Consider the following 27,426-nt stretch of genomic DNA (forward strand, 5'->3'; position numbering starts at 1 on the left):
TTCTTTGAAATAAAAGTTGTTTGGCATACTTTTTAGAGCAGATCCATTTGTTTTGATCATGGCTGGAATTAAAGGAGTATAAATACTTGCCTAGAGTCACAAGCATCCATCTCTTGATTTGTTGGGTGAAAGACTGGAGACTTTTACTGCCTTAATAAGGACACCTGGACAGAATGCTGGCTCTGCACCCGATAAATCTCTCCAAACTGACACAGGTGAAATGAAATGTTAATATTCCTTTCAATTATTAATTTGAGAAATTTAAATAGATCCTGTTGGAAATGTAGGGCATTGAAAATAAAGTATTTTAATATATGTGTAGCGGTTTATTTTTTGTTCAGTTATTAAAAAACTGCATTTTTAAAGCTGCTTATAAATTGGAATGAAGAGGTAATTATTTTTGTGAATGGCAGACACTGCACTAGAGACATTCTATACTTCATTTTATGATGCAAATCAATTTTAATTGTAGAAAACATCAAATGCATATAAGCAAAAGGAAAAAAGAAACCCAAACCTCTCATAATCATACCACTCAGAGACAGACACAACAACACTGTGTTCTTTCAGACTTTTTCCTTACACATATTTTTTTCCTCTAATGGACATTTTATACAAACAATTGGAAAACTGCTATCCTCACTTCCCAAACATAATACATTTCAATAAATACAAACCCACATCACCACTTTTAATGGTCATGTAGCTTCTCATTATAGGAATGTACCATAATTTATTTAAAGAATTTCCATTTGCCAGGTGTTCGTCATGTTTCCAATTTAATTGTAATCCAAAGAAAGATATTTTTATGTACATCTTTGTATTATTGCCTGATTTTTTTCTTTATATATTAAATTTAAACCAGCGTCCCTCATCTCTTCAAGAAAAAGCTTTTGAGCCCTTGATTTTCAGGCAGTTGTGATTTTTACCTTGATTTTAGGTGTATGAGCATCAAGATGGCAGCAAATCACTGAAGCTGGGTGACTTTGGACTGGCCACCATTGTAGACGGCCCCCTGTACACAGTCTGTGGCACCCCAACGTACGTGGCTCCGGAAATCATTGCAGAGACTGGGTAAGTGCTTCTCTGCCGTTTAAGCACGATACTTGCAAAGGAACTTGTCTTCTTCGAGAATAGGAAAAATGGTACCTCTCTGTCCCATGCAGACAGAATTAGCTATGAGGGTTATTTCACTCCTTTTTTATTTTTATCTTATTTTTTAACTTTTACAGTAGGCTCCATTTTCTCTATCTTCCCAATAAAGTTGCCAATTACTGCAAGCTTGTGCAAGACTTCCATTTGGCCTTTATTAAAGATAGAACAGAAGTCATTAACCTCAGAGTAGAAAATGTTCGGACTAACAGAGAAACACGCAACGATGGTAATTAACTCGTGTTTGGAGGTAAAAGAAACAGACACCACTGTGTACAATGATTACTGTCTACTGTGGCTGTTTCTCTCAGCCGCCCTCTTCCTCCAGTCCCAGTCTCCTCTTGTCCCTCTTGGGGACCCATCCATTTTCTGTGGGGTGCAAACACCCTTAGGTATCAGAGGACCACTGGGAATTTGCTGGGTTTTGTGCACAGAATCAGATGAATGAAAATCTCCACCCTAGGAAGCGGGGAGAAGGTGGGATAGACTTCCTCACTAAGCACCGGCTGTATGCCAGCCCTTAAACTCATTTGCTCACTTCTTTCTTCCAATAGATGGTACTGTTCCCATTTTGCACTTGAATAAACTGAGGCTCTGGTCAGTTAAATACCGTGTCAGTGCATGACTAGTTAGTGGCTGAGTGAAGATTTGAACTCAGATCAGCCTGAGTCAATGGCTCTTTGAGTAAAGAGCCCTGTTTCTCACCAAGAGCCATGGGTGGGGCTCTGAGGTGCTGTCACTAAGCAGAAGGTATGGGGAGGGCAGGGTGCCCAGGGGAGGCAGCCCTCGTTTTGCTTCTCATTAGCAGTTTCAGCCCACACCTGGGCATCTAGGTGGCTCTATTCCTGTGACTCAGTAGCAAGAGTTTTGTTGCTTGTACCCTAGACCACAAGGGCAGGAATACAGAACAGGTAAGAACAGAATCCCACTAGGGAAATCCCTAAGTGAGATGAGAGGGAGTGAGGACTTTTCTATTCTTCAAAATGTGAGTGAGTTGGGAGCCCACATCTGGAGACTTGCCTAACCTACCACAGCTATGCTTTCTGCTGGGACAACCTGTGACAGCTGCTGGGAGTGGTACAGGGGCAGAAAGAGGATTTGGGGGGTTCCTAAAGACCTTGGCTGGAGCCTACCTCTGCCACTGACTGGTTGTGTAATCTTGAGCAAAATTACCTGCCCCTCTGACCCTCAGTTTTCTCTTCTGTGAAATGGGTAGGCAACACTTGTCCCTTCCAACCTGCAGAGTTGTTGGGAAAACAAAATAAAACAATGTGTGGCAATGCTTTATACATTGGAAAAGGTTCTCTAAATAATTATTATTCCTAAAATTAGGGAGTTAGATCATCTCAAGGATCCTTCCCTATCTCAAATAATAAAACTTTTTGCTGAAACCCTTTGTTTACTGGATATTTACATAGGGGCCCAGGCATGCTTTACTTTGATTTTTATTCATGTGCCTTAGTTTTTTAAAAAATCGTTATTATTTTTTTTATTCTTTCTTCAAACTCTGTTTAGCCAGTGGGGTTTAGTTTAGTGTTTGTCATTTGGGGTTTTTGTTTGTTTGTTTTTATTTTTGGTTTGGAATAGAATAGTCATGGATTTTACCATGCCCCGTAATTTGCCCTGGGCTGACTTTGCTAACTGTAACATCACTTACTTTTCCAGATATGGCCTCAAGGTGGACATCTGGGCAGCTGGCGTGATCACTTACATCCTGCTGTGTGGCTTCCCTCCATTCCGTGGGTACGGGCAGCAACCCTCTATTCAACACCAACAAAGCATTTCTCTTTTCTCTGCATGATCCATTCTCCCTTCTTGCACAAAGGAGCCTGGAGCGGGAAAAGAACATAAGAACTTTACTTGCAAGCCCTGTTATTTTTTTCCATGTTGTGCATGCTCATTTATATGCCTCCCATAAATTTCCCTCATATAGTTTAAAAACTCATTCCTTCTTAATTTACCAAAACGGTTCCATATTGACATTTTCAATTGCTTAAAAACACACATTTTACCCATGTACGGGGAAAGGAGGGGCTCCAGTGGGTAAGAATGAAGAGAAATTCTCTGGGTTGACATCTTTGTGTTTTCCCTGTTGTTCACCTAAACAGAAGCGGTGATGACCAGGAGGTGCTTTTTGATCAGATTTTGATGGGGCAAGTGGACTTTCCTTCTCCATATTGGGATAATGTTTCTGATTCTGCAAAGGTAGGTTTTTGGTGCCTTCCTCTTCCCTATAGCCTGTGTGGCTTACAGAGTTGGTGATTCCAAATCATGGTGTGCAAAGAGTCTCATGTCATCATAAACATGATTTCGGTACACATTTTAGTTGTCATTACTAGGTTTTCTAAGATGTCACAGTCTAAAGTCATCTGTTCATAGCTATCCCAACAAGTGCTTACCAAGTGCTTCCACCTCACTGGCGTCACCTCCCTCTGTCGTCATCCCAGTGACATTGCTGTGTCTTGCTGTGCCCCACCCTTGCCAAGCGAGCCCATCTCAGATTTCTGTATGGCTTATTGCTTCACCTGTCTCAGATCTGAACTTAATGTCATCTTCTTGGTGAAGCCTTCCCAGGCCATCCTGTTTCCAGCTGCAGCTCTTAAACCCTACCTGGCTTGCCTTATCCTCCTGCTCTCCTTTGTTTTTTTCTATGGCACCCAACACACTTATGTCCATCTGGTATACCATCTGCCTACCTGTCTATATCTGTCTACCCCTCTAGAGAAACGGATAAATATAGATAGGTGGGTAGGTCTCATTTGTAGAGTTCATTTCCAAACTCACCACACTAGAATGCAAACTCTGTGAAGGCAAGGATTTTTGTGTGTTTTTTCATTGCTGTATCATCAGTGCTTAAATTATGATAGTGCCTAACTGGTGCTCCATGTATATTGAATAAATGAATAAATATATTAAATATCAGTGAGTGAATAAATCAGTTAATCAATAGAAGGGAAGAAAGCTTAACTTCAATGTAGATTGAAATGATCAAGAAAGACTTTAGAGGAAGCTATGATTTAAGTTGAACCTTGAAAGACAGCCAGGATTTGGAGGCGAAGGGGAACGGGGCATATGGTTTTTATCCACTAAACTAAGAGCTCAACCTCCAAGATGGATGGTGGTGATGACTGCACAACAGTGTGAATGTACCGAAAGCCACTGAACTGTGTGCACTTAAAAATGGTTAAAGTGGTAAATTCTGTGTATATTTTACCACATTAAAAAAATGGTCATAATAGGTCAACCTCTAAGAAAACTATATGAATCTCACAATGAGATATTAGTAGACCTTGGAAAATAAAAGGAAAACCTTTTCATTGCTGTCTTTTAAATTTATATTATGCCTTCAAATGCTGACGTCAAATTTTTGAAAATGTAATGTTGAGAAATAATTATCTTTTGGCGGCTCAATGTGCCTGTCTTTCCTCTTGCCCGAGCCTGAGTTCAATTTTAAACCCAACCCCTTGGACTTGACCACTATGCATAGAAAATGATGTGTATTGGGCACAAGTCTCTCATTTTCTTCAATTGTCTGTGAATCTGCCTAGGGCCAGAAAATGTGTGAAATTGAAAGAAGTGTCAGAGGAAAAGCAGGGGTGGAAGGAGAGGGGACGATACAGGTGCAGGGGTGAAGGTGGAGGTGTTTTTGCCAGTGAGCAGGTGCTTCCAGAACCTTCCCAGCTGTCAATGCCATCACTCCTTACCTGAGGGCTCATAGCTGTGACAGATAGGACCTTCTACACCTGCCCAGCATCTGGCAAAAGGTATCACACACAGTAGTTGCTTTAATAAGTCCCAGTCCAAGTTAGAAAGTGAATGACGAAAGCTAAAGTGGACTCTGTACACCAGTGAAAATAAATCATTCTCATCCCAAGCAGTACTAGAGCCTAGGAACTTGATAATGGATATCTAAGCTTTTTGTTACTTAGTAACTTCTAATCCAAAGTGGACAAAGTATGACATGCTCATCATTGAGACCAAAGCCGTGCCTTCCTGGTCCAAATCAATTTGAGCTCATGGGGAGGTTTCATTAATTTCAGGATCATCAAACTATTTACCTCTTATTAGTTCTATTTTCTTTGTATTGATTAGTCTGGAAAATTTTAAGACAGCTTTAACACATTTCCTTAGAATTATTTGGCTATTAAAGGATAGTTCTCTCTCTTTTACCAACTAGCTGTGGGCAATTCTGTGTCTTTCCTCATTCCTTTCTTTCAAAGCTAAGTATGCTGTCTTGAAATTTGAAAAACAAAAAACTTCTTTTTTATTTCAGCTGACAAAGTGAAAATTTAATTAAAGTATCTTAAAAATGTGACTTCGGTGTTAAACTAATTAAGAAATCTGTCTTAAAAGGGCACAATCCTAGATAAAAAAAGGAATATTAATTCTTAGCTTATATAATTTGTTCCTTTTCTACTAAAAAACATTTTTATGAAGTTGACTTTAATATTAATTTGATTTTTCAATCAACCACAGGCTATGTATTTATCATTCCAAATGCTCCCCTTTCCTTCAGCCTTTGAAGGTGTTACCCAGGGAGCCACGGGTAAGTGGAGTTGATACAGTTAAGATTTAGAGCTTTTACAAATACCTTTCCAAGGTAAAAGAGAACTCTTGCGTTTGTAAATGGCCAGCTTGTCACCGTAAAAGTGAGATGAATGGAATCTAATGTTCCTCTTCGCAGGGGCTCATCACCATGATGCTGTTGGTGGATGTTGACCAGCGATTCTCCGCCATGCAGGTCCTCGAGCACCCCTGGGTTAATGTAAGTGACTGGCGCCCTTCCCTGTATTCGCTGCTCCTGCTCCTGTTAAAAATCATTTGCAGATTTTTTTAATGCTGTATCACCTCCTTTTTAAAGTATTGTGTTTGGATTTGTTTCTCTACCTCTTGAAATACGCCAAGACAGTGACGGGATCTTTGACTTGTCCCATCAGGGCGTCTGATGTACCTGTTTCATTTGATTCTGATGGGACGGGCTTCCCTCAGGTGTGCGGGGTGGAAGAGGCACAGGCCAGCTGCAGGCTGTCTTGGTGGCAGCAGTTGGTTCTGACCGATCCACGTGAGCTAATGAAAAGCCAGCCGATGGTCCACGCATTGTCAAATTGCATGATAGTCCTGGAAAGAATGAGGCAGGGTGACCACACAGAAGAAACTAGAAAGTCTGAATTAGAAATGTGGCCCTCGAACGGCTCCTAAGGAACCGTAGAGGAAAGAGATTCCTAGATGACAAGGAACCGTTGTAGATTGCTACATGCCTTTGTGTCAGACGACCACTGCCTGCCAGCCCTGTCCCCCCCAGGAACAAGGTCTGATACGGCCAGACCGTCATGGGGCGGTGAGAAGGGCTACCCCAGCCCTCTTCCCTAAGGAAGCTATCACGGAAGGCTTCCCAGAGAAGGAGGTGCCTGAGCTCAATCAATCCTGGAGAAGTTGGGAAAGGAGTCAGCTCCGGCAGCGTATGGGTGGGTGCTAGAAGATAACTTTGCGAATGTGAGAGATTGGGTCTGTACACATGCGGGGTCTGCGACGCTGTTGGAAAGAGCATAACTCCTTCCCCTGATTCCAAGCCAAATGGCCCTATATTGAGAATATCCTGACTCAAGTGGGGTAAAGAAACAAAATGAAGACGGCTTCTGCTGTTACCTGTGAAAACCTATGTTGCTGTTTTCCTAGGGCAGCACAAACATGTCTCAGCAGTCCCTTTCTGCCTTCTCATCCTGCTTCGTACACATTTGTACACATGGTCCCACTTTGCTGGTAATTAGGTTCCATGGCTCCCCCTGGAGCTTGGACTTCTGCGGTCACATTAGTTTTCCCTCTCAGATTTCTTAAAAACACTTCCTAAAAGCAAGGATGGCATTTAAGTAATCATCTAGGAGATTCAAATCTAAAAATAAAAAAAACAATACCCTTTATTATAATTCAAAAAGACTTTACGTTCTAAAGGAGAAAGTATATATTGGTTCTGGCAAAAGCTTTTTAAAACTTGATGGATCAAGTAATTGCTCAACTTTTGAAGTAATTTTTCGATAGTAACTAAATCAGAAAACTGATATTTTTTTCTTTGTTTCAAACTAATATATATAAAAAAGTAAGGTTTCACAATGAGCATTTAGTATTTGTCAAGGTCTCAACAAGAACAAACAATTAAACAACAAAAGAACAAACAAGCAATCAAAATAAACTAGGAACTTAAAAGGATATCCATTTAAGGAGACGTTTTGCATTTGGCAATCAAATTATATCCAATCACCACAAAAGACGCTACCTAAGGGGAAGAAAAGCAATAATAATTGTGTGAACCCTAAGGAAGTCGTCAAAAAGCTCTTCCTGTGCTCTCATTAGTTCTAATTTTCTCTATTGCTTATACAATGACCTTTTCACCTGGCACACTTGGAATTGAAAAGGCAGTCTCTTAAGAAACAGAGAGAAGAGCGTAAGGGCAATAGAATAAAAAAAGAGAATCTAGTCAGCAGAAGTCACTTGTTTTAACCCCACTCCAGGAGCTTCTGCTAAGCCCACATTTATTTTTCATGCACTCGGGGTATGAACCCCACTGTGCTCCTTGGTACCCTTGTCCTCTGTCCCGTTGCTGGAAGAATCCAATGGGCCAGAGGAACAAAGGCATTGTCCGTACGCAGCCACATGTCCAGGAGAGGGATGTAGATTTCCGGAAGGAGCACCTGCTCACCCACCTGCATGACCCTGGGCAGGTCATTTCTCTCCTTTGAACCTGTTTTCCTGTCTGTGAAATGGAGAAAATAAGATTGCCCTCTCCGCTTGTTTTGAGGCTGGAGAGAGGATCGTGTATTTGAAGGGCTTGAGAGGACAATCTTAAGCCCTAGCACCTCATGGGTGCTTAATACATATTTGATGAATTTGAGGCTGAGCAAGACAACAACTCTATCATCCGTTGCTACGTGCTGAGGAAAGGTACATAGCCATCAACGTTGGTGTATGAGAAGCTCTATGAAGGAGGAAAGACTCTCATCCAAAACAATGAGCCTGTTTGTGTGCCACGGTCCGTGTAGATAATGCCTGTGTCACCATCTCCGGTGCCTTCTCCAGTATCACAGCTACTTCCTTCAATGTAGTTGTAGAACTATTCCAGCTAAGCTTATTTACCTTATTACCCATCTAGTGGAGAAATATGACTTAGGCACACATAGAAGAATGGCACTTTGGGAGGCCAAGGTGGGAGGATCACTGGAGGCCAGGAGTTTGAAACCAGCCTGGACAATATAGCAAGACCCTGTTTCTACAGAAAGTAATGGTGAAAAAAAAAAAATAACTAGCCAGGCATAAAGGTGTGCATCTGTAGCCACTTTGGAGGTTGACAAGGGAGGATCCCTTGAGCCCAGGAATTCAAAGTTACAGTGAGCTGTGATCACACCACTGCACTCCATCCTGGGCAACAAGACCCTGTCTTAAAAGAAAAAAAAAAAGAGAGAGAGAGGAGAGGAGAGGGAAGGAGAAGGGAAGGGAAGAAAGGAAGAGAAGAGAGGAGAGGGGAGGGAGAAAAGAAAAAGGAAAAAAAAAAGAAAGAAAAAGAAGAAAAGAAAAAGAAAAATGGAACAGGCAATGATCTGTTTTGATCATTCCAAAGCCCAGGAGAGGGTTGAGTCACTTTTCCCCCAAAATGATGCTTTATTGATAGAAAACGTAGGTTAGTGTGAAGGTAACAAACTGCATTGACATTTCCAAAACAATTTCTTATTTATAATTAGAATCAAATTGTTATGATTATACTATTTCAAACATACATTGCTGTCATTACATTTTTAATTTTCCAAATATTGACCTGCCTTATCCCATGTTATTCTGCTGCTGCTGTAGGATGCTATCATTTTACCTAGTCTATGTTTTACCTCAAATTATCTTGCCGCTCTCACTAATGAAGAAACTGAGGCTCAAAGGGGCCCGGCAGGAAGCTCAGTGGAGTCTCTCGCTCCAGATCTGAGGCCGGGGTTTGGCCCCCAGAGATTCTGGTTTAGTGGGCTGCACAGCAACATCTGGAAATCAGGACTTTTAAAAGCTCCCAGATGATTATAATGTGAGACCAAGTCTGAGAACCTTTGTCCTGGCGGAAGGGACTGGTTTAAAGAAGACAAGTGTAGATATTTAGCCAGTTCGAGACTTCCCCTCACCTTCCTGGCCAGCCTGTACATCTTATTTTACTGCCTTTATCTCACCCACCTACTCTTTTGGAAAGATACTGCTAAGCCAATATACTGAAAAAGAAAAACAACAACAAGAAAAAGAAGAAAAATCAGGAGCCTGGATAATCTCCCAGGGTATTTCATGCCAACTAATAAAAATCAGCCCCACGCACACAGAAATATGTATGCATTCATCTTATTGTGCTGGTAGAATTTGGTAGAAATTTAGTGAAACCCAAGGACACTGTAATAATATATAAGCCACTGCTCTGTATTCATAAATTGTAAATGATGACCTGGAATTTCACTTTCCATGTGGGCATCTCAAGTCCTCTCCTTGCTCCAAGATGGATCTTAATCTACTTCATGTTTCCTTCCAACTGCAGACAGGGAGTCGTAGGGCTGTGCTGAAGGGAGTCACAGGGACTGAGGGTGCTGTGCAGCTGGGTACCAAGGACAGGTAACCACCAGGAACCAAGGACAGAACAATGGCATGTGAAATGGAACTGCTATTGAAAAGTCCTCTAATGGATTTGGAATTGTTTAAAACTAAATTAGAATACTCTGGTAGTAAACCACTCAAGATTGCCCTGCTTCTCATAAATTTACAAATATTACTAATAAGAGAGTCTGGCAACGAATAGCCTGAAAACCAGATCCATGATTCGAAACCAAAATTCTGCAAGGGGGGGCGGGGAGGATTTGCTAAAGCATGACCCCTGGAATAGTTTCCTGGAGGAAAGCAGGGAATTCACTCCGCTGAGTGACTTCACATTCCAGCCCCCACAAGCCTCCGAGGAGCTCTGGCCCAGAAACCCCTAGAAACGTGGAGATTGGGAGGTGAGGTCTTCTACAGACAGCAGTGAGAGTTCATTTTCCATTTTGCAAACTAATTTTGTTCTTGTCAGTTGCAATGCTCTGCCAAGTGGTGGATGGGAATTTCTAAATCAAAAACCTCTAACCTCAAACCACAACCAGCCTGTGTCAAACTTCAGAAACTACTCCCAAACCAGAACGTATGGTAATAATACCATAACTATTTGTAAAATACTGCCAGGTTTGTCACGTTTAGAAAATTCATAGCACATTTTTGGCACATAATCTATTCTGAATAATGGTGATAAAGATGTATATATAAAAATGTATGTTTTTAATGGCCCTATTTATTTTATTGATGCATGACAGTAAGTTAGCTAAATCTCCATAATCAATCTGTTTGGCTCAGGTAGAGATTAGATCTCTGCAAAGCCAGTTGTTTATGTCTTTTAATCCAATTATGCTGAAAGCCTTCAAAATTTATATAAAAATGCTGTAGACTTTTTCGTTGTCATGGTGTGTGTGTGTGTGTGTGTGTGTGTGTGTGTGTGTGTGTGTGTCACCTACTCCAGCTGAGACACCTTATTTCACTGGGAAAGAAATCCTGAACTATTTTAAGATTTATGAAGTCGAAAGCACCTCTGACAACTTGTGAGAGTTGTTTCGCTACTTGCATTGCTTCAACGTGAACTAATAACCCAAGGGACTCTCAAACCTTCATTGGAATTTAAAGCTGGAGTCTTAACCTCCAGGTCCCAGGATCTGAAAGAGTTGCCAGGAGCCTTGACAGGAGATTAGGACCAGGACAGGGCCAGGAAATGATAACGACGTCCAGGCTGAGGTGGCAAGAAAGCAAACTCCTAGCTCAGGAACTGACGGGGTTGGGGGAAAGCCAGGTAACAGTACATTTCTGGCAAAGATGGCAATGGCGGGGAGGGGGAAGGAGGTGTGATTATTCAGCAAGAGATGGGTCTCCCTCAGGAAGTTAAGTAGGGGCTGCTGTTAGGGAAACCCAGCTGTCTTTGCCCATAATGGCCCCCAGGCTAGCACACACAGCGGTGCCAGTCACATGACCACACCGCTGGCCCGGCGGGACTGCCTGCCTTGTCCAACACCAGCCAGGCCTCACAGCACTGCCTGCTGCACAGAGGGTCCCAGAGCCTGGCTCTTTCAGGCCACGTTGCCACATCCCAGATTGGTGGACACCTCTACTTGCCGTAGAAGTTTCTAGCCGTGTTCCACTAGGCCCCTGACGTGCTCAGTGTCCCTTTATTGACCTTCAAATGTTTCCCAGGCTCCATGAAGTCCAGTCCAAATGTTCTGTTTGGCTTTTGTTGTTTTGTGTTATTTATTTATTTATTTATTTTGGTCTCCTAATTCAATTCTCATACCCACTCACCATTGTGCAACTTTTCATCATGGAAAAGATGCTTCGCTGGGTATTTTCATTTAACACTCGTGCAGCCCTTTGGTAGCCGGACACCATGCCAGGGTCTGCTCTTGACTGACCAGCATGGCGTGGGAGAAAGCACGCAGAGGCTCAGACTCGGTTCCGTTCCTGACCCAACCACTTTCCAGCTGGGTGGCCTTGACCAAGTGATTTCCCCTTGCTGAGCCTCAGTTTGCTCATCTTCAACATGGGCCTGATAGTGCAGGTGGCGGACAATAGGCTGTAGATGAAGGAGATCGTGTGTGTAAACCGTTAGCACAGGGCCATGTGACAGTGCACCCTCATGTCACCTTCCTCCCCTGCCTTTCTCTTTTAACTCTCCTCCCATACACCTCAAAACAGGTCTCTCTGGTGTCTCTTTGTTTCATCTTGTCTGGGAGAAAGAGGTAAGTCTGCACCTCCCCAAGGCAAACTGCTCCATTTCCGCCCTGCATCCTGCCCTGCCCTTTCTCCCATCTTTAACGCTCCCCTTCCTCTAGCTTCTTACCCAAGACTACAAATATTCTCAAGTTTCTTTCATCCCAAAAAGAAAAACCTTCCCTTGAATTGCTTCCCCAGCATGTTTTTCAAACTATCTTATGATCGAAAGCTCAGATATGTTCCCCTCCCCCTTGCCCGAGATAGCCTGGGACTTTATGAAGAGATGTCAGTTAGAAGGGCGAGTGTCACCTTGGGGTGAGGCCAGTGGGGCGCTGCTGTTCGCATCTGGGTGGCCCCTTTCCTTCGGCCAGAACCCCACATTCAGCCAGAGGCACGATACTTGCAGCATCATTTCATCTCTTGTCAAATGTTTAAATACTCTCAAAAATTCCAGCAGATTCCCAGAGTTGTTGTCTGACTTAAATCCCAGGGACCTGTTGTTTCATTCGCTTTTTTTATATACATTATTGACTTCCGCTCTTGTGTCTAGAACTCTGGACGGCATAATCCTAATTCTTTGTGATTATCATCCCGCTTCTGTGTCACTTGCAGAGGCAGGAACTGGATTGTGTACTGTAAAAATATCTGAGTAAAGAGAGAGTAGTCATTTACATCTCTGACACTTACATCCCTCTTACTACAAAGCTTTGCTTTATTCCTATTTGAGACTAAGACTTCAATCCCTGGATCTTTTCAGTACTCATTTACAGCCTATCTTTTCTTGTTCTTTCAGCTTTCTCTGCCCTTACTCTCCTACATAAACTCTTAACCAGAGATAAATTGGTTGACTCTATTTGGCAAACATGCCTTACGGCTTCCCACTTGCACCCACTGTACACCCTCCTCCCTCCAGACTTGGCTTCAGATGTGTCTTAATAAGCATATTAGTTATTCCTTCTTCTAGTCACTAATCAGTAAGTCCAAGAATATCATAAATTCAATATCTGCTGAATGCAGGACCCTGAACCCAGTGTTTGCATTAAAGATTACAGGAAACTTGGAAGACGTGGTACCAAAGAGCAAGACTTTATAAAATCACTTAACACCAAACAATATAAATAGCGCAAACTTATATAATGAGAAAGGATTAGGGGTTTACAGAAGAACCATGAGAATGAATTGTGCTTAATTGGGAAAGACTGTCTTGGAACAGGTCATTCGAACCCAAAGTTTGAAGAAAAAAGAGAGCCCACTTGGTCCCGAAGAGCAGGGCTCATGTCTGTTCTGTTCTGCTGTAGTGCCTGGTCTGTGTAGACACACAGTTCATGTGGATGGAATAAATGAATAGCCAAGTGCTGAAAATCCCCATGCGGAGAGACCAGCTCATGCAAAAAGAGCAAGCATGTTATGCTTGGGAAGAGCAGATTTACTTTCCCGGGTGGAGCCAAGAAATTACATGCAAAATGATGGAGAGGAAGGACAAAAGAAAACTGACAAGTGGCATGGAAGGTCTTGCCAGGATTTTGGTTTTAACAGCTAGTAACAAACTCTTTATTATCCATTCATCCATTTATTCTCCAATTATTTATTAAGCATCTACTGTGTGCCAAGGCACTATGCTAAGAACTGGGGTTTCTGTAGGGAGCAAAACACAGTCTCTGCCTTGAAGGATCATGCAGCCTTTTCATCATGGACTAGTAAGTGGTGACACATACTTACGGCCCTGGTTTATTGTTATTCTAACAGTATTTAGTACAAGAGAGCAATTTGTCCAGCCTCAGTCATAGATTGCTCCGGCAGAGAATAGAGGCCTTAGTTAAAATGAGCTCCAGTATAAAATACGTCACAGTAACAATTGATTTGGAGGGAGCAAAGAGGGTTTAGAATTTAGGGAAGAACTTCCTGCCTGGAAGATCGTCTGAGATTATAGAATGGCTGATTGAGTAGCTGTGGAACAAGCCTGAATTTATTTACGGCCATGCAGCAGCCCAGGCCTGCCAGTTTCCTTGGCTTTGGCATCTAAATGATGAGCTAAGAAGAAATTAAAAAAAAAAAAAAAAAAGAGGATGTTCATATTGATTTTTTTTCTTTTGGGTTGTCCAGACTACCTTGCTCTTTGACATATGTTCCTAGAGCCATGGTTGAAATAGATTTTATTAGAAACCAAAAACAGAAATAGTTTTATTATTATTATTATTTAGAAACAGACCTCTGAGGGTCAGATGACACAGAGTAAATTAATTTTAGAGCCGATGTGGAAATGAATGAAATCTTGGAACAGTCCTTCCAACAACAGCGTTTAATGAGTAGACATCGGTTGGTTTGTATCTGACATCTTATGAATTCTAAGATCACTGCCTGTGACTAGAAGATTTGGGCTTCAATTTCCATTTATCTCATTTTTTTTTTCTTTTTCTCTTTTCTTTCTTTTTTTTTTTTTCTTTTTCCTCCAGGATGATGGCCTCCCAGAAAATGAGCATCAGCTGTCAGTAGCTGGAAAGATAAAGAAGCATTTCAACACAGGCCCCAAGCCGAACAGCACAGCAGCTGGAGTTTCTGTCATAGCAGTAAGCATCTGAAATATCCACCTATAATTTTTAAAAGCAACCCGGCTAAGAGACAGGCATTACTCAGGAGATTCCACCCAGAGACAGCAGAATGGGTCATTTCTTTAGACAGCTCAACCACTTAATGCGCTAGAGGAGGTATGGGGCGTGTATATATATTACGTGTTTTTGCGGATCACTTCCCTGGGCATCACACCATTATCCAACACCTCCAGGGTGTCTTGCGGTATATATTAATTTCATGATTTATTTTTTTAAAGCAGAAAACCTCCCCCGCACTGGACTCTGTGCCAGTGCAAACTTTTTGGCTCTAAGGAAAAGAGTTTATAGTGTCCTTTTGCCAGGACCTAGAAGGGGAGGGAAGCCGAGGGAGGCAACATTGCAGAGAGAGATTGGAACACTGCAGATCTTTCTACTAGACCTAAACGAAAGCTAAAGCATAGCAGGAAGCTTACACAGTAAGATTTTTCAGTGAAATTGAATTGCTGTGAACACCCAACTTAAGTCATGATATCGTTCTCCTTAGAAATTTCTGTTCTTAAAGTTGAAAGTCTTTTAACATTCGCCATTTTATTGATGCAGCTGCACAAGAATTTTTTTTTTTTTTCTGTTCTATACATGCAGACATACACTACATGCAATTTGATAGCAGCTCTAGGCAAAGATTAAATTGGGCCAAGGAATAATGAAACCTCATACTTCCTGGTGTCATATTCTACAGTAAATATATTCAAGTGCCTGATTACTTGAATTTTTAATAATTTCTTCTTTTCTCAGAGTGTGGAAATTTTAACAGCATATTCAATGTGAAAATCACTTGAGCTGTTTTTCTTTTCTAAACAAAGAACTCAAGACACTATGATGTGGTCTTTTTCAAAAGTATTTATGCTATTTGACAGTACCTCTCACTCATGAGCAGTACTGAATATTTAATTGCTTCTGTGGGTGTTTTTATTTCCTTTCTCTTTATCTTTTTTTGTTTGTGCTAGAGCTTCAGATGAAGCTACAGATAAATAAGTGACCTATTTGATACCACTGGTCCCAGATCTGGGTTACTAAATATTTGATACGGGCTTCCAGAATTTGAAAATGGTACGAATGCATGCGTACAGGCTGTTGTACTGTGTGCATTTCATGTTTCTCAGCACTTTTAATAGTGAGTTACATGCGTGTGAGTAACTGGCACAGGAGCAAATTGATGGTGCTAAACAAAATGGATATGCTTTCAGATGTTCCTCAGTGCCACTGAGGTTTTAAAATTTCAAGTTGCTCTTCTTGCCCTCTCTCTTTAGTTCTTTCTAAGAAAATTCAACATAGAGGTAAATTGTCCTCCATGTCTTCCATAGATGGTCAGTGTTCTTTGTTATGAGCTGATACTCACTCAGTAATTTTTGCAAATAACAATCTCATGGTGATTCTCAACTAAACCAGACATGCTGTTTTCGTTGTTCATTCAAGAGATAAGTCTATTCCAAAACGTTTTCTTTTGGAATGGACTGCCAGCACGCTTGTCCATGAAAAGGACTGCTAAGGGCTTGCAGCTGCTAGAGAGGATGCCTTTCCACCTCTGTCATTTCGTTTTTTGTTTTCCTTTTTTCTTGGTCTTTTGTTTTAATGAGTCTTTGGTTAAGTTTGCCTTGGTTGCTCAATATTGGTTTGTTCACAGTATTCTGGGAGTCTTATAATGACTAAGAGCAGGAGCATCAGGGCAGTTTTCCAATTGACAGATAACACATATTTGAGGGGAAATCCTATTTTAATCAAACTTGGATAAATTCCAAAACCTAATCCATATAAATTTATTAAAACCTCATCTAAGTGGATCTCAAAACACTTCCAGTTAGTATTTGAAGATCAAAGGTCCACTAATTTTTTTTTTCTTAAATGTCATGATTGGACTACTTTGAATGCAGTTTTAAATGCAAGTTTAAATTCCTCACTAACATGTTTTCCATGGAAACTGCAGAAACTGGTAATATAAATTGTAAAGTGGGCTGTGTAATGCTGTGTTATGCATTAGTTGTGTGCTTATTTAATCTTTATCCGCTAAACATTTTTTAAAAAATAATTATCAACTTAAATTCAAAATAATTGGCTGTTTTTGGAAAAGTATATCTTAAAAAGTGCCTTATGAGCTCTATAGTACAATTCACATGTTAATTGCCATTGTTAATATTTCAAGCATGAAACAGAATATCAATGTAAATTTCAGAGGTTGTTTCAAGAGAAAGTGCTCTACCATAATATGTGTATTTATGCACCTTCTGCAGAATGCTTTTCCGTTATGAACGTCTCTACCCTCCACAAGAACCCGGGAGAGGTCACCAATTACAGGGCAGGACTGGGAATTCCAAAGTGGCCATTTTGGCTGCCTTTGTTATATAACTTTAGGAATAACATTGAATAAGTTCGTTTATATCCTGTAACAATTTTTCCATTCTTAAAGAGCAAACATTAAGTGTCAGGGTACTATCACAAGAAAGAAGTCCTGGCATTAAATAATATTCCAACTCAAGCAAAAGTTTGACTGCCAAGAACAATATTCTGCTGTGGGGGAGAATATAAGTGGGAGGTAGAGGATATCTTGATAATTTAATAATTTAATCAAACTATATAATTCACCCACATCACAAAAATCCCTATAATTGATATAATACAGTAATGACTTTTATTTGATAGATCTAGAAAAAAACTGATTTCAGCACAAATTTTATTCAGGCAGAATTTTCCTAGTCATATATGATCTCCCTGAGCCTATAAAATAATGTATTTTATTTTAAACTTCCTCTATCATATATGCCACCTAAAATTTTTTTAAAATACCATTTAGAATACAGTGTCTTTTTTTTTTTTAAGGAAATCAATTAAACATTAGTTCTTAACTGGTACTTCCCTTTCCTTAGTTAGAAAGCTAACTACCTGCTGGAGATCACCGATATCTTAAAGAAATCTGTGACAGTTCTTCTATCTTAGAATGACAAAAGAAAAAATAGTATACTGTCATAAGCAACAGCCTCTATTCACAGGTGTAATTTATGACATGAGTGTAGTTTAACATGTATTCATGGTTCTGAACCAAAGTGGTTTTTGTTCATGTTGTCATTTTTTTTTCCCCTCTCTGCTTCCCACCCGCTACATTATTAAGACCAAAGAAAGGACAAATGATAACTTTATCTGAAGGTTGCAAGAGGGCCTCGAGTTGGCTAGGAGAGTAATTACCAGCTGGAAGCTCTCAGGGAGCACCGGTCCTCCTGGAAGGAGGAGAGGTGCGCTGACATTAGGTCAAGCCATGTGATTAAGTGGAAAGCCATTGCTGTCCTTAGAGCCGCAGCATTCTGCCTCTCTAAGACGCCACTGCCCCTCTGCTGCCTTTCCCAGTAGTTGGGGGATTAAAAAAAAAAGAGAGAGAAAGGGAAACAAAAGGTTATTAAAATGCAATTTATAGACATAAAATGGATTAGAGATGACATTTTAACGGTGGACTTTTTGAGAGCCGAGGGAGGAGAGAGAGGCGTTATTAGATTTGCTCAGCTTGATGAAGAACCGATGACTAAGATGTCAGTTCCAATTTATTTTTCCTCATTTAATGCTGTTTATTATTTTAACCGATAATTTTCCTAATGCTTTAAAGTTCTTCTTTTGCATTTTGCTCATGCAAATAGAGCATTTCAATCTAATTGAACAAATCCATACTAATCAGCATGCACATAATTGTGATACTGGGAAGCTTAGTTCTAAAACGAGAGACCCTGGTATATGACACTTTGCCTGTAGATGGCAATAGAGAGCTAATTACTAAGTAGCTGTCTCCGTGGACTAAAACAAGCGCACACCTTCATCTTCCTGAGAGCAAGAGCACTTCGGTTTTTTTTTTTTTTTCCCTAAATAAAACAAAACACACATTTTAAAAAAGATTAAAACCTCACATTGCTTTCCATGAACACTGGGATAGCCTAGTTTATAATCAGAACACCAAATCCTCCAAGCAGTTTTTAGTTTAAATGCCTGGCGCCCTGGCATGTTTTTGAGATGCCTTTGTGAATTGAGAAGTAGAAACTGTCATCAGCATCACACCAGTACCGCACTTGAAAGAACTCATGAGCCTCTTTCTAAAGGAAAGCGTGCAAGTTGCATCCTGTCACAGGCAGAATGAGGAAGCGGGCATACAGCATGATTACTGTTCTTCAGATTTTGGGGTTGAATCTTTTATTCCCAGGTAGCCAAAGGCTAACATCTTATTCCAGGTTGAACAGCTTTAAGAATGTATCCTGTGTTTTATTTATTGTCCTTTTTGTTAATCATAAGCAATTAACTATACGTATGCATTTTTTAATATACAGTGAAAACTATTTTTGTTTAATTTTATTTTCCATATTTTCGTAGAGAAATTTTATTGACTGTTTTATATTATATCATTTTAGTTGAGAAATGTAATTAAGATTCACCTTTAAGAGTAGCTCTGTTTTTGAAGAATTAACTCTTAAAGAAAGAAATTCAAATTGCTGTGATGGGTGGGGTTCCAAAACCTGACTCTTTTCCTCTTTCATTTCATAGTTTTGAAGCCCTCAAATTTAAGCCTTATGGGGTAATACTTCTGGGGGTCCAATCTGCTTTCTCTTAGGTGGCTAAAGCTTATTTCAGTACTTTATTTAATTGTAAAGCATTTTCCATTTTATGCCGTATGAAGAGGTGTTTATATCTTTAGAAATTGAAAGGCCACGATTAAATGTGCATTCAAAAAATTGTTTGACAAACTAGATCTATTCTAACAAATTGGCCTACGAGATATTCAAGAGGGATTAGTGTCTTTTCTTGCCTCTTTATTTTCAATGTGAAGATTTAGGATATTAGCTAGTTTCCCTGCAGAAGAGGCATCGTAACTATAGATACATATATAGTCAATGCAGAACAGCTTGGTCTGGAGTCTTAATTCTTTTAGCACAATGTTGATCCACTGAGTTGCCCCCATTTCTCTCTGCTCAGCTGGACCACGGGTTTACCATCAAGAGATCAGGGTCTTTGGACTACTACCAACAACCAGGAATGTATTGGATAAGGTATGAGATGGTGCAGCTCAACAGTCAGTGTTTCCATGGCAACGTGCTGGCAGTCTCCATTAACCAGTTCCTTCGGTGGATAAACATGCTTTTGATTTGTTATCCAGTCCATATGCTGCTTTATCAGTTTCATTTTAATCTTGATTGAGATGCCACACCCCCTCATTCCTTTTTTTCACCCATTATTCACACTGACATTTGCCAGCTTTCTTTCCATTGCACATGCTCAGTATCAATTTTCCTTCCGGTTAAAAGGACAGTATATTTAGTGCTAATGCCAAAGCATTTTTCCTGATGTTGCTAATTAAAACAATGATTTCCGGTGCTCTTCTGTCCCTTAACAAATGGAAGAACAATAGCACATTAGTGTTATGTGCTATAGAAGTATATACTGTCATTTTAAAGTCATCAAGCCCAACCTTGACCTGATTAGATGGATGAAAACAATGCATTTACACGTTAGTAGTAGAAGCGCCTCAAAGTACAATGGGCTATAAGAATGCATTGTGTGTGTTGGTAAGCTTGTGTTTTCAAATTCTCCACCTTTTTGTTTTGTTTTCGTTTTATTGTTACCTCTCTCCCCATGGAAATCCTTCTATGTACTAGCTCTTGCATGAATTTATTTTTCAATATTATGTAACTGTCAGATTACTTAGCTGGCTTATCTGCTCAAGCAAAAGGGACTATGGGAGGTATCGATTTTTTTCTAACTGGGTTAAGAATTCTATCCAATCGTTTTCTATTCCAGTCAACTGTCCTGGCATTTCCTTCAAGGGGCATTGTTTGTGTCTCTTTAAGTTATCCACAAGCAGGATGGTTTTTGATGGTTTGAGAAATGAACTCTGAGAAGTCCTAGGGAACTTGTTTTCTCCGTCTTAATGTTTCTGAAATGATCTCCAGGTAAAGCTCTGAGTCTCAGCATTTGCCAAAAAAAAAAAAAAAAAAAAATTCCACTGGTTTTGGCATTTGTTTTCTCCAAATTATGGAACCTGTCTTTAGTAACGTAGTGGCTGCCTGACATTGTTTCATGGATGAAACTGCTAAGTTTTACAAAAAAGAAAAAAATATATATGCATATGTGATGTATATGTATATATATTTCATATATATGTAATTTTAGCCCCCAATTATTACCCCTAATTATTTTTCTGTAATTAGACACTCTAAACAAAGGCCACAAAAAAAAGCAGAAAAGGGCACACCTTGACAAAAGATCCAGATGCAGTTATACTAAGATCATGATAATTTCCAAACACTTCAAACAAGAAAACACCCAAACCTCAATAAAATGTTTTAAAGTCATGTTTACAGAGAAGGCTATTTGTATCTTCTCCCTTGATATGCATGTAGGAGTTGCACGTCAGCCTTTTTATTTACCTAAGTAATTAGCTTTATAGATATAGAAAGAACTTGGCTTTACTTTTTACCTTTTTGTGGAGGGGGGAGGGTGAGTGAATCATTATTCACCTTTGTGCCGACTCTGCTTTAGATTTTTTAACATGGAGGATAATTCATCCATCTTTTACCTTTTACTGAAAGGATATAGACTTCCAGAAGAGCACACATAGCATGAATGTGCAGCTCCATGACATTTCACAAACTAAACGTGCCCCTGTAAAGCAGCACCCAGGTCAGGCACAGAACATTCTAGCACCCCACGAGGCACCCCCCTCAAGCCCTTCGCTTCGCCCCAAGGGTAAACACTGACCCCAGAGTCTATCCACATTAATTAGCTTTGGCTGGTTTTGTACTTTATATAAATTGAATCACACCATGCTCCATCCTTTTTTAATTGTATGTCTCCTAACCTCAGGCATATTAACCAGATATATATGTGTGAAGTTGATATACAATTAAAAATAGCCATCAAGTATGTCTAATTACAGTTGCGCATCTTTGTATCATAAAAATTACACATAGAAGTTCATCTAATTTTGCAAAAAGACAAAACCCTTAGAAAATCAAATTACTTCATTTGTAGGATTAAGGGCGGGCACAAAACACCAAGGAAACACAATAATTAATAAACGTAGCCACGTATAAAAAGGCCATTTAACTAAAATCCTGGTGCTGGCTCCCATCAGCAGACAAAATGACACATCCCTGAATAATGGGCAGGAGCAGATGGGAAATAATCTCTTTTTTCTTCCGCACATAAACTGCTCTGTTTTCCAGCTGGGGGCAGTAACAACAATGTTTATAGTTAATGCCGCGCTAAACAGCGCACCCAGTATGCGCTGCTAAATTGGAGAAATGATGCTAAAAACTCATCGGCATATATGCTTAATTAGGAAGTTTTATAATGCCATTTAGCCCCAGAACGAACACACTCTCCTCACTGATTGCAAATGCTTGCCTTTTATCTCCACGGAAGTAGGAGCATTTGTCTAACCGCGGTGGCAGCCAACTTTCCAACATAAACAATCATTACAGGCGAACATCCCCACGCCCCATTGTTGTGTTTAGAGTGCTCGTGGCTGTTTTCACGACTCTGAGCAGAACGATTGGGAGTCATGTTTGCTTTTTATTGTAAAGCAGCTCACATCAGAGCACGCAGGCTGAAAAAGCCATCTTTTCGGGGTGCCCAGAATCGGCATAACCCTCTTAATTGTCTTTTTAGTGATTGTAGAGAAATAGTGGGGGTCCGTTTTCCTCTTTCTCTCCTCCTTTCTTCTGCCTCTTAACAGAGAGCTGCTTCCAGGGGAGCAGTATTCTCCGCCTGGCCCATTTATCCAGGAGACTTTGTTCCTGTCACCTGGAGTCCAGCAGGGACCCCATCCCAGGAATGAGCTCGCAAGGCTCATTCTACATCCTCCTAGCCCAAGAAGCCATCATTTTCCCCTGCTGCAAGCCACTGGAAAACATTTACATCCCGTCACCTTTCCTGGAAATATGTCCTTATTCAAAGGGGACACGGTCACACACATTGCTACCTTTCCCCCCAAGTGAAGCTGTCACTGCAGCAGGTGCTACAGCCAATAGCAGCCCAGGGAGGAGAATGCCGCATCTTCCGCATGCAGGACAGGGCACCAGCCAGAACTGGGTAACCCAATTAAATAACACGAATATCAAAACAAGACATAAGCTAAAAATGCTAAATAAGATAAAACAGGGAGGTGAGCTAGGACAAAAGGGTGGTTGAGTTCCCCGGCATGACGTGACTCAAATGTGCATATTGGATTCGAGCACCATCCCGAAACAGTGAGTAATGAGGCAGAGCGGTGGCAGCCGTGTGCCGTCTCTGCAAGGCTATTAAAAGCTGTCATGCTCGGTTGTTAAAAGGAATGGGGTCAGTTAAATGCATCTTGCTCAGAGCAGGTTGGAAAGAACTGTTCCCGTGGAAGCCAGGGAGGAGCAGAAGGGCTCCAGGGCCTGCCCTGGCCAGGAGCCCCCAAATGCACACGGCAAGTGGCAGTGCATTGCGGGTTGCTTGGTGGCAAGTTGTCTTGGCCTTGCTCGGCAGGGTGAGAACTCAGTCCCTGCTGAGTGTCAAGGCATTGCCAGAAGGAAGGGCAGATGCCTGTGTTCTAGCAAGGGATTAGCCACCCCACCCACCCCCTCCTGAGGCTCCCTCTGCAAAAGGAAGTTTGGGAGGTTAAGTTTAGCACATAGGAAAGACACAGATTTAAACTAGTCAAAACCACTTAAACTGCAATGAGACAGAAATCTCGGGAAAGTAGTAAGGATTGGTCTTGCAGTTTTATCTTGACACCCTAGAGTGAATTATTAGGACAAGAGACTCAAAAGGTGACCGAGATACCTGTGCCATGGCAGCATAAAGGTCACCAAGGGGGTCATCGAAAGAATAGCGAACCGTCCGAGTTACATTTTACCAAGTCAAACAGGTTGCTCACTGTCGGAGGTTTTATTTTCGTTTTGTTTCCATAGGTCCCTTAACAGAAGATTCCAATGACATACATGTGTCTTTTAAAGATTTAACTTACTTCTTACTAGAAATGACAAAATACCATGGCATTCCAAGTCTTACTCATTGAGTGTAAATTGAAGTGAGATTTTAACATTTTCCTGAGATTCTTGATGATTCTGTATTATCTGGAAATTAGGTGGTGTCATATTTATTCTGACCTTGCTTCAGAATCTCTTTCTCTAGTTTTGGTTTAAAAGTAAACATCTCCACTCTTTTCTGTGTATTCACTCCTGCCCTAGTTGGTGGAATGTTCCTTAGTGATGTGCATCGATATGATATAGACTTTATCAGGGGTAAACGCGTATGAGAGAATACATAAAGAATTGTAAGTATCGGCACGCATCTTATAAAGAAAGTAAATAGCGATATGCTAAAGTTAAACAGCAGTTCTCACATACACATCAAAACACATAGCACTTTGGGAAATTAAAAAGTCTTGAAAATTGGAGAGAATGTGGCTTTGGAGTCAAGAAGACCTGGGTTTGGAACTAGCCCAGCCCACCTCCTGCAGTGTTCTTGGGCAAGGTTACATTCTCTCTCTGATTTTCAATTTCCCCATCCATAAAACGGAGAAAAGTATTATCCACCTTCCAAATCTGGGGTGAGGATTAGATGAGCTTCTTGTGCAAAAGTGCTTCCACAGAGCTCAGCCCACAAAAGAAACTCAGAAAAAAATTGCTTTCTGTTCCCCTCACTTCCAAGAGCAAATCACCCACTCCATAGTAGAGGCAGATTTTCCCGGGAAAACTGATCTCTTTCCAGATTGAAGCATTTGTTATTAAAATAGAGTCATGGACTTTTCTGATGCTCTGATTAGGGTAAACATCTTAGTAACTTATATGCTATATAATTTTGTGAGCATTTGTGGCATTAAATTTCACCTAAGGCACTTATAGTCAAAAATCCTGATGGAGTGTAAGTTTAGAATGCGATCCTCTAGGGCAGGGATTGGCAAACCATGGCCAACAGGCCAGCTCTAGCCTACTGCCTGTTTTTGTTAAAGTTTCATTGAAACACAGTCACACATTCACTTACAATCTATCTAGGCTGCCTTGGCCTACAGAGGCAGAGTTGAATAGCTGTGTCAGAGAACCATAATGGCTTACACAACCCAAAGTATTATAACTATCTGGCCCTCTCCAGAAAAGGTTTTCTAAGATTCGTTCTAGGGGGAAAATGTGTCCAAATCAAAAGGCACCCTCTATAAGAGAACAAATCCGTGAGAACAGGGACATGGCTCGTTTAAAACTGCATCTCCACTGCCTAGTGGAATGCCTGGCACATTGTAGGCTTTCAGTAAATATTTGTTAGGTTACTGAATACAAGATTGCGTTCTCCAAAGAAGGGACTTCCATTGCTTTTCAGGATAGATGTGTTTTTGAAGAGTTTGGGGTACATGAAAGTTTGCACAATTGAATCATATATGAGATGCTCTGGAATAACATCCCATTTTTAGCAACCCAGGAGTGAGCCTTTTGGCAAAGCTAAAATTGTTTCTGCAATAAAAGAAGTTACCCCCCAACTTATCTTCTTAGAAAGTACAAATTTTCCGTCACTTTCTTAAGACAATCTATGCCTGTGGTTGTTCTTTAGTTTACTAATACGATGAACAAACAACATGGCAGCTTAGTTGAGCTTCCATAAGAAAATCAGGGGCTGTTGGATAGAGAAAGCACGTGAACTTCAGAAGCCTGAACTCAACCCCCACCAACTGGCTGTAATTTTAACTCTCTGACGGGAGGCCATCAGAAACCCACCGCAGAGCTAGGCCAATTTAAGACGCTATTAAGAACCAGGTCAGCAAGAGAAGCGTACGTTTAAGATTAGTGGTGCAGAAGTGTAGAGTCAACTCTCCCAGAAAAATGGGGAATAATATTGAAGATAGTCACACCTAGAAAGCAGCTTGGAAGGCTACTCAGTTGCATTCCATGAAATGCGTCTTTTTGCCATTTTAATGATCATCTTTAGTTTAAGAAAAAAAAAAATCATGCTATGTCTCCAGATTCCGTGCAGTTCCTGGCCAGGCACCAAGAGGATATGAAAGCAAAAGAAAACAGACCCCTAGTAAGCATGACAGTGATCCCAATAAAATGAGAAGGGTGGATATTGCAATCGATTTGTCAGTTTAATTTTACTAGCAAGCAAAACATTTCCAAAATGGCAAGCAAATCGTAACTTAGCCCTGCAGAGTGAGGGTTAGCAAGAGACAGGGTTCCTGAGATTAATGCCCCAGCAGCTGCATCCCCGGTTCAGTCTCCTAGGTAGTATGAATAATGGATGGGCTAAAAGGCAAAATGCACAATAATGTTCTTTTATTAATGAAATGAAGACTATTTGTGATGGCTAGCAATAAATTAAGAAAAGCAAAAAAGGAAAAGCAGTCAACGTTTGCCTCTGAAAAATGCAGTTACTTAAATCCAATAATTACTGCCATGACAGAAAACATGGCCTCACAACTAAAATGAGGTACGTCCCTTGCAAATCCTGTACATCTTGCAGAACAGAAATATTTTTTTGGTCCATAGACCGTTAAGGCCTATTGTTTGCTAAGAGAAAAACATAACCCATTACAGTAGATTGATGGTGATATTAAGCATATTCATAGAATTTCACAGGTGACAGTTTCCCTGGGGATCAATGCACAGTAGTGCCCCTTCAGTCTGTGGACCTGGAAATTGGGGCTCGGTGTGGTTAGAAAACATGTCCAAAGTCACATAATTAACTGAGCTGGGACAGAAAGCTAATTCTCCTGACTTCCACCTACTGCTGCTTCCAAGGGGATTAAGCTAAAGCCACCAGACAAGACAAGCATTAGAAGTATGGGGTGACCCAGACTGGCAAAATCAAAGCCAGTGCCTCAATTCGTACTCTTGATTTATTCCTGACCTTCTTCCTCCATGCTATGTTTTTCTTTTAACATTGCACAGATTTACCAGATGGATACTTCATTCATATTTATGCTGGTTTCCAAATTTGATGTCAGCAATAAGGACTTAAAATATCTGAGCATACATGGAGGGATAGTGTCTTTTCACTGCAACAGAAGAGGCCACTGGCCAAATTCATTAGACGTAGTCATCGTTGGAATAAATCTCCTGACGATAGGCAAGCACTACCTTTTATTCAGGGACACCGGGTGCCACGGCAGGCACCAAAACATGGTGGGGATTGATTTCTGCAAGCTTTCCAGCTACCACATGTGCAGCCCTGAGTTGCTGAGATAACTGGCATTATTCGACTGTTCCTCTGTTTTCATACTTGATCTAGCAACTGCTAAGGGCTATGTGATAACCAAGGGTTATAATTGAGGTAGGAATATGCAGTGTTTATCTGGTTAGGACAGGTTTGTATTAATACCTTTCTCCATATCATTTTATTTCTTTTTTTTTTTTTTTCTTGAGACAGAGTCTCACTCTGTTGCCTGGGCTAGAGTGCTGTGGCATCAGCCTAGCTCACAGTAACCTCATACTCCTGGGCTCAGGCAATCCTCCTGCCTCAGCCTCCTGAGTAGGTGGGACTACATGCATGCACCACCATGCCCGGCTAATTTTTTCTATATATTTTTAGTTGGCCAATTAATTTCTTCCTATTTTTAGTAGAGACAGGGTCTCGCTCTTGCTCAGGCAGGTTTCCTGACCTTGAATGATCCTCCCGCCTTGGCCTCCCAGAGTGCTAGGATTACAGGCATGAGCCACCATACCCAGCCTATATCATTTTATTTTATCAACTGTGTTCCCTTTACAAAGTTCCCCCAGGCCAAGGTTGCTAACTCTCACCCCGTACCCAGTATAGCAATCACTACTGTGTACATATTTGAAGTGACTGGGTTACAGCTTCAGCTTTGGTTACCCCTGGTCAACTCCAGAATATCAAGAGATTTCTTGCTCACCTCTAACCTTTGATCATTAACACCAAAATGTGATAATGCACTCCT

General features: G+C 40.8%; 1 protein-coding gene across 3 annotated transcripts in view; it reads left to right on the plus strand.

Moving 5' to 3' along the window:
* DCLK1 (doublecortin like kinase 1) overlaps positions 1-27,426 on the plus strand; it is a 322,579-nt gene that overhangs the window by 283,783 nt on the left and 11,370 nt on the right. For 2 of the 3 annotated variants that reach the window (XM_012748079.2, XM_076009485.1), the window contains 5 exons: positions 941-1,074; positions 2,818-2,895; positions 3,261-3,357; positions 5,837-5,917; positions 14,394-14,507. In XM_012748079.2, coding sequence (XP_012603533.1) covers positions 941-1,074; positions 2,818-2,895; positions 3,261-3,357; positions 5,837-5,917; positions 14,394-14,507 — 504 coding nt within the window. Of the gene's footprint in view, positions 1-940; positions 1,075-2,817; positions 2,896-3,260; positions 3,358-5,836; positions 5,918-14,393; positions 14,508-19,490; positions 19,565-27,426 lie in introns of all 3 variants that reach the window. The other variant, XM_020290423.2, reaches the window with a different exon arrangement.

Source organism: Microcebus murinus, chromosome 13 (assembly GCF_040939455.1).
Source record: "Microcebus murinus isolate Inina chromosome 13, M.murinus_Inina_mat1.0, whole genome shotgun sequence".
In the NCBI taxonomy this organism is placed as follows: Eukaryota; Metazoa; Chordata; class Mammalia; order Primates; family Cheirogaleidae; genus Microcebus; species Microcebus murinus.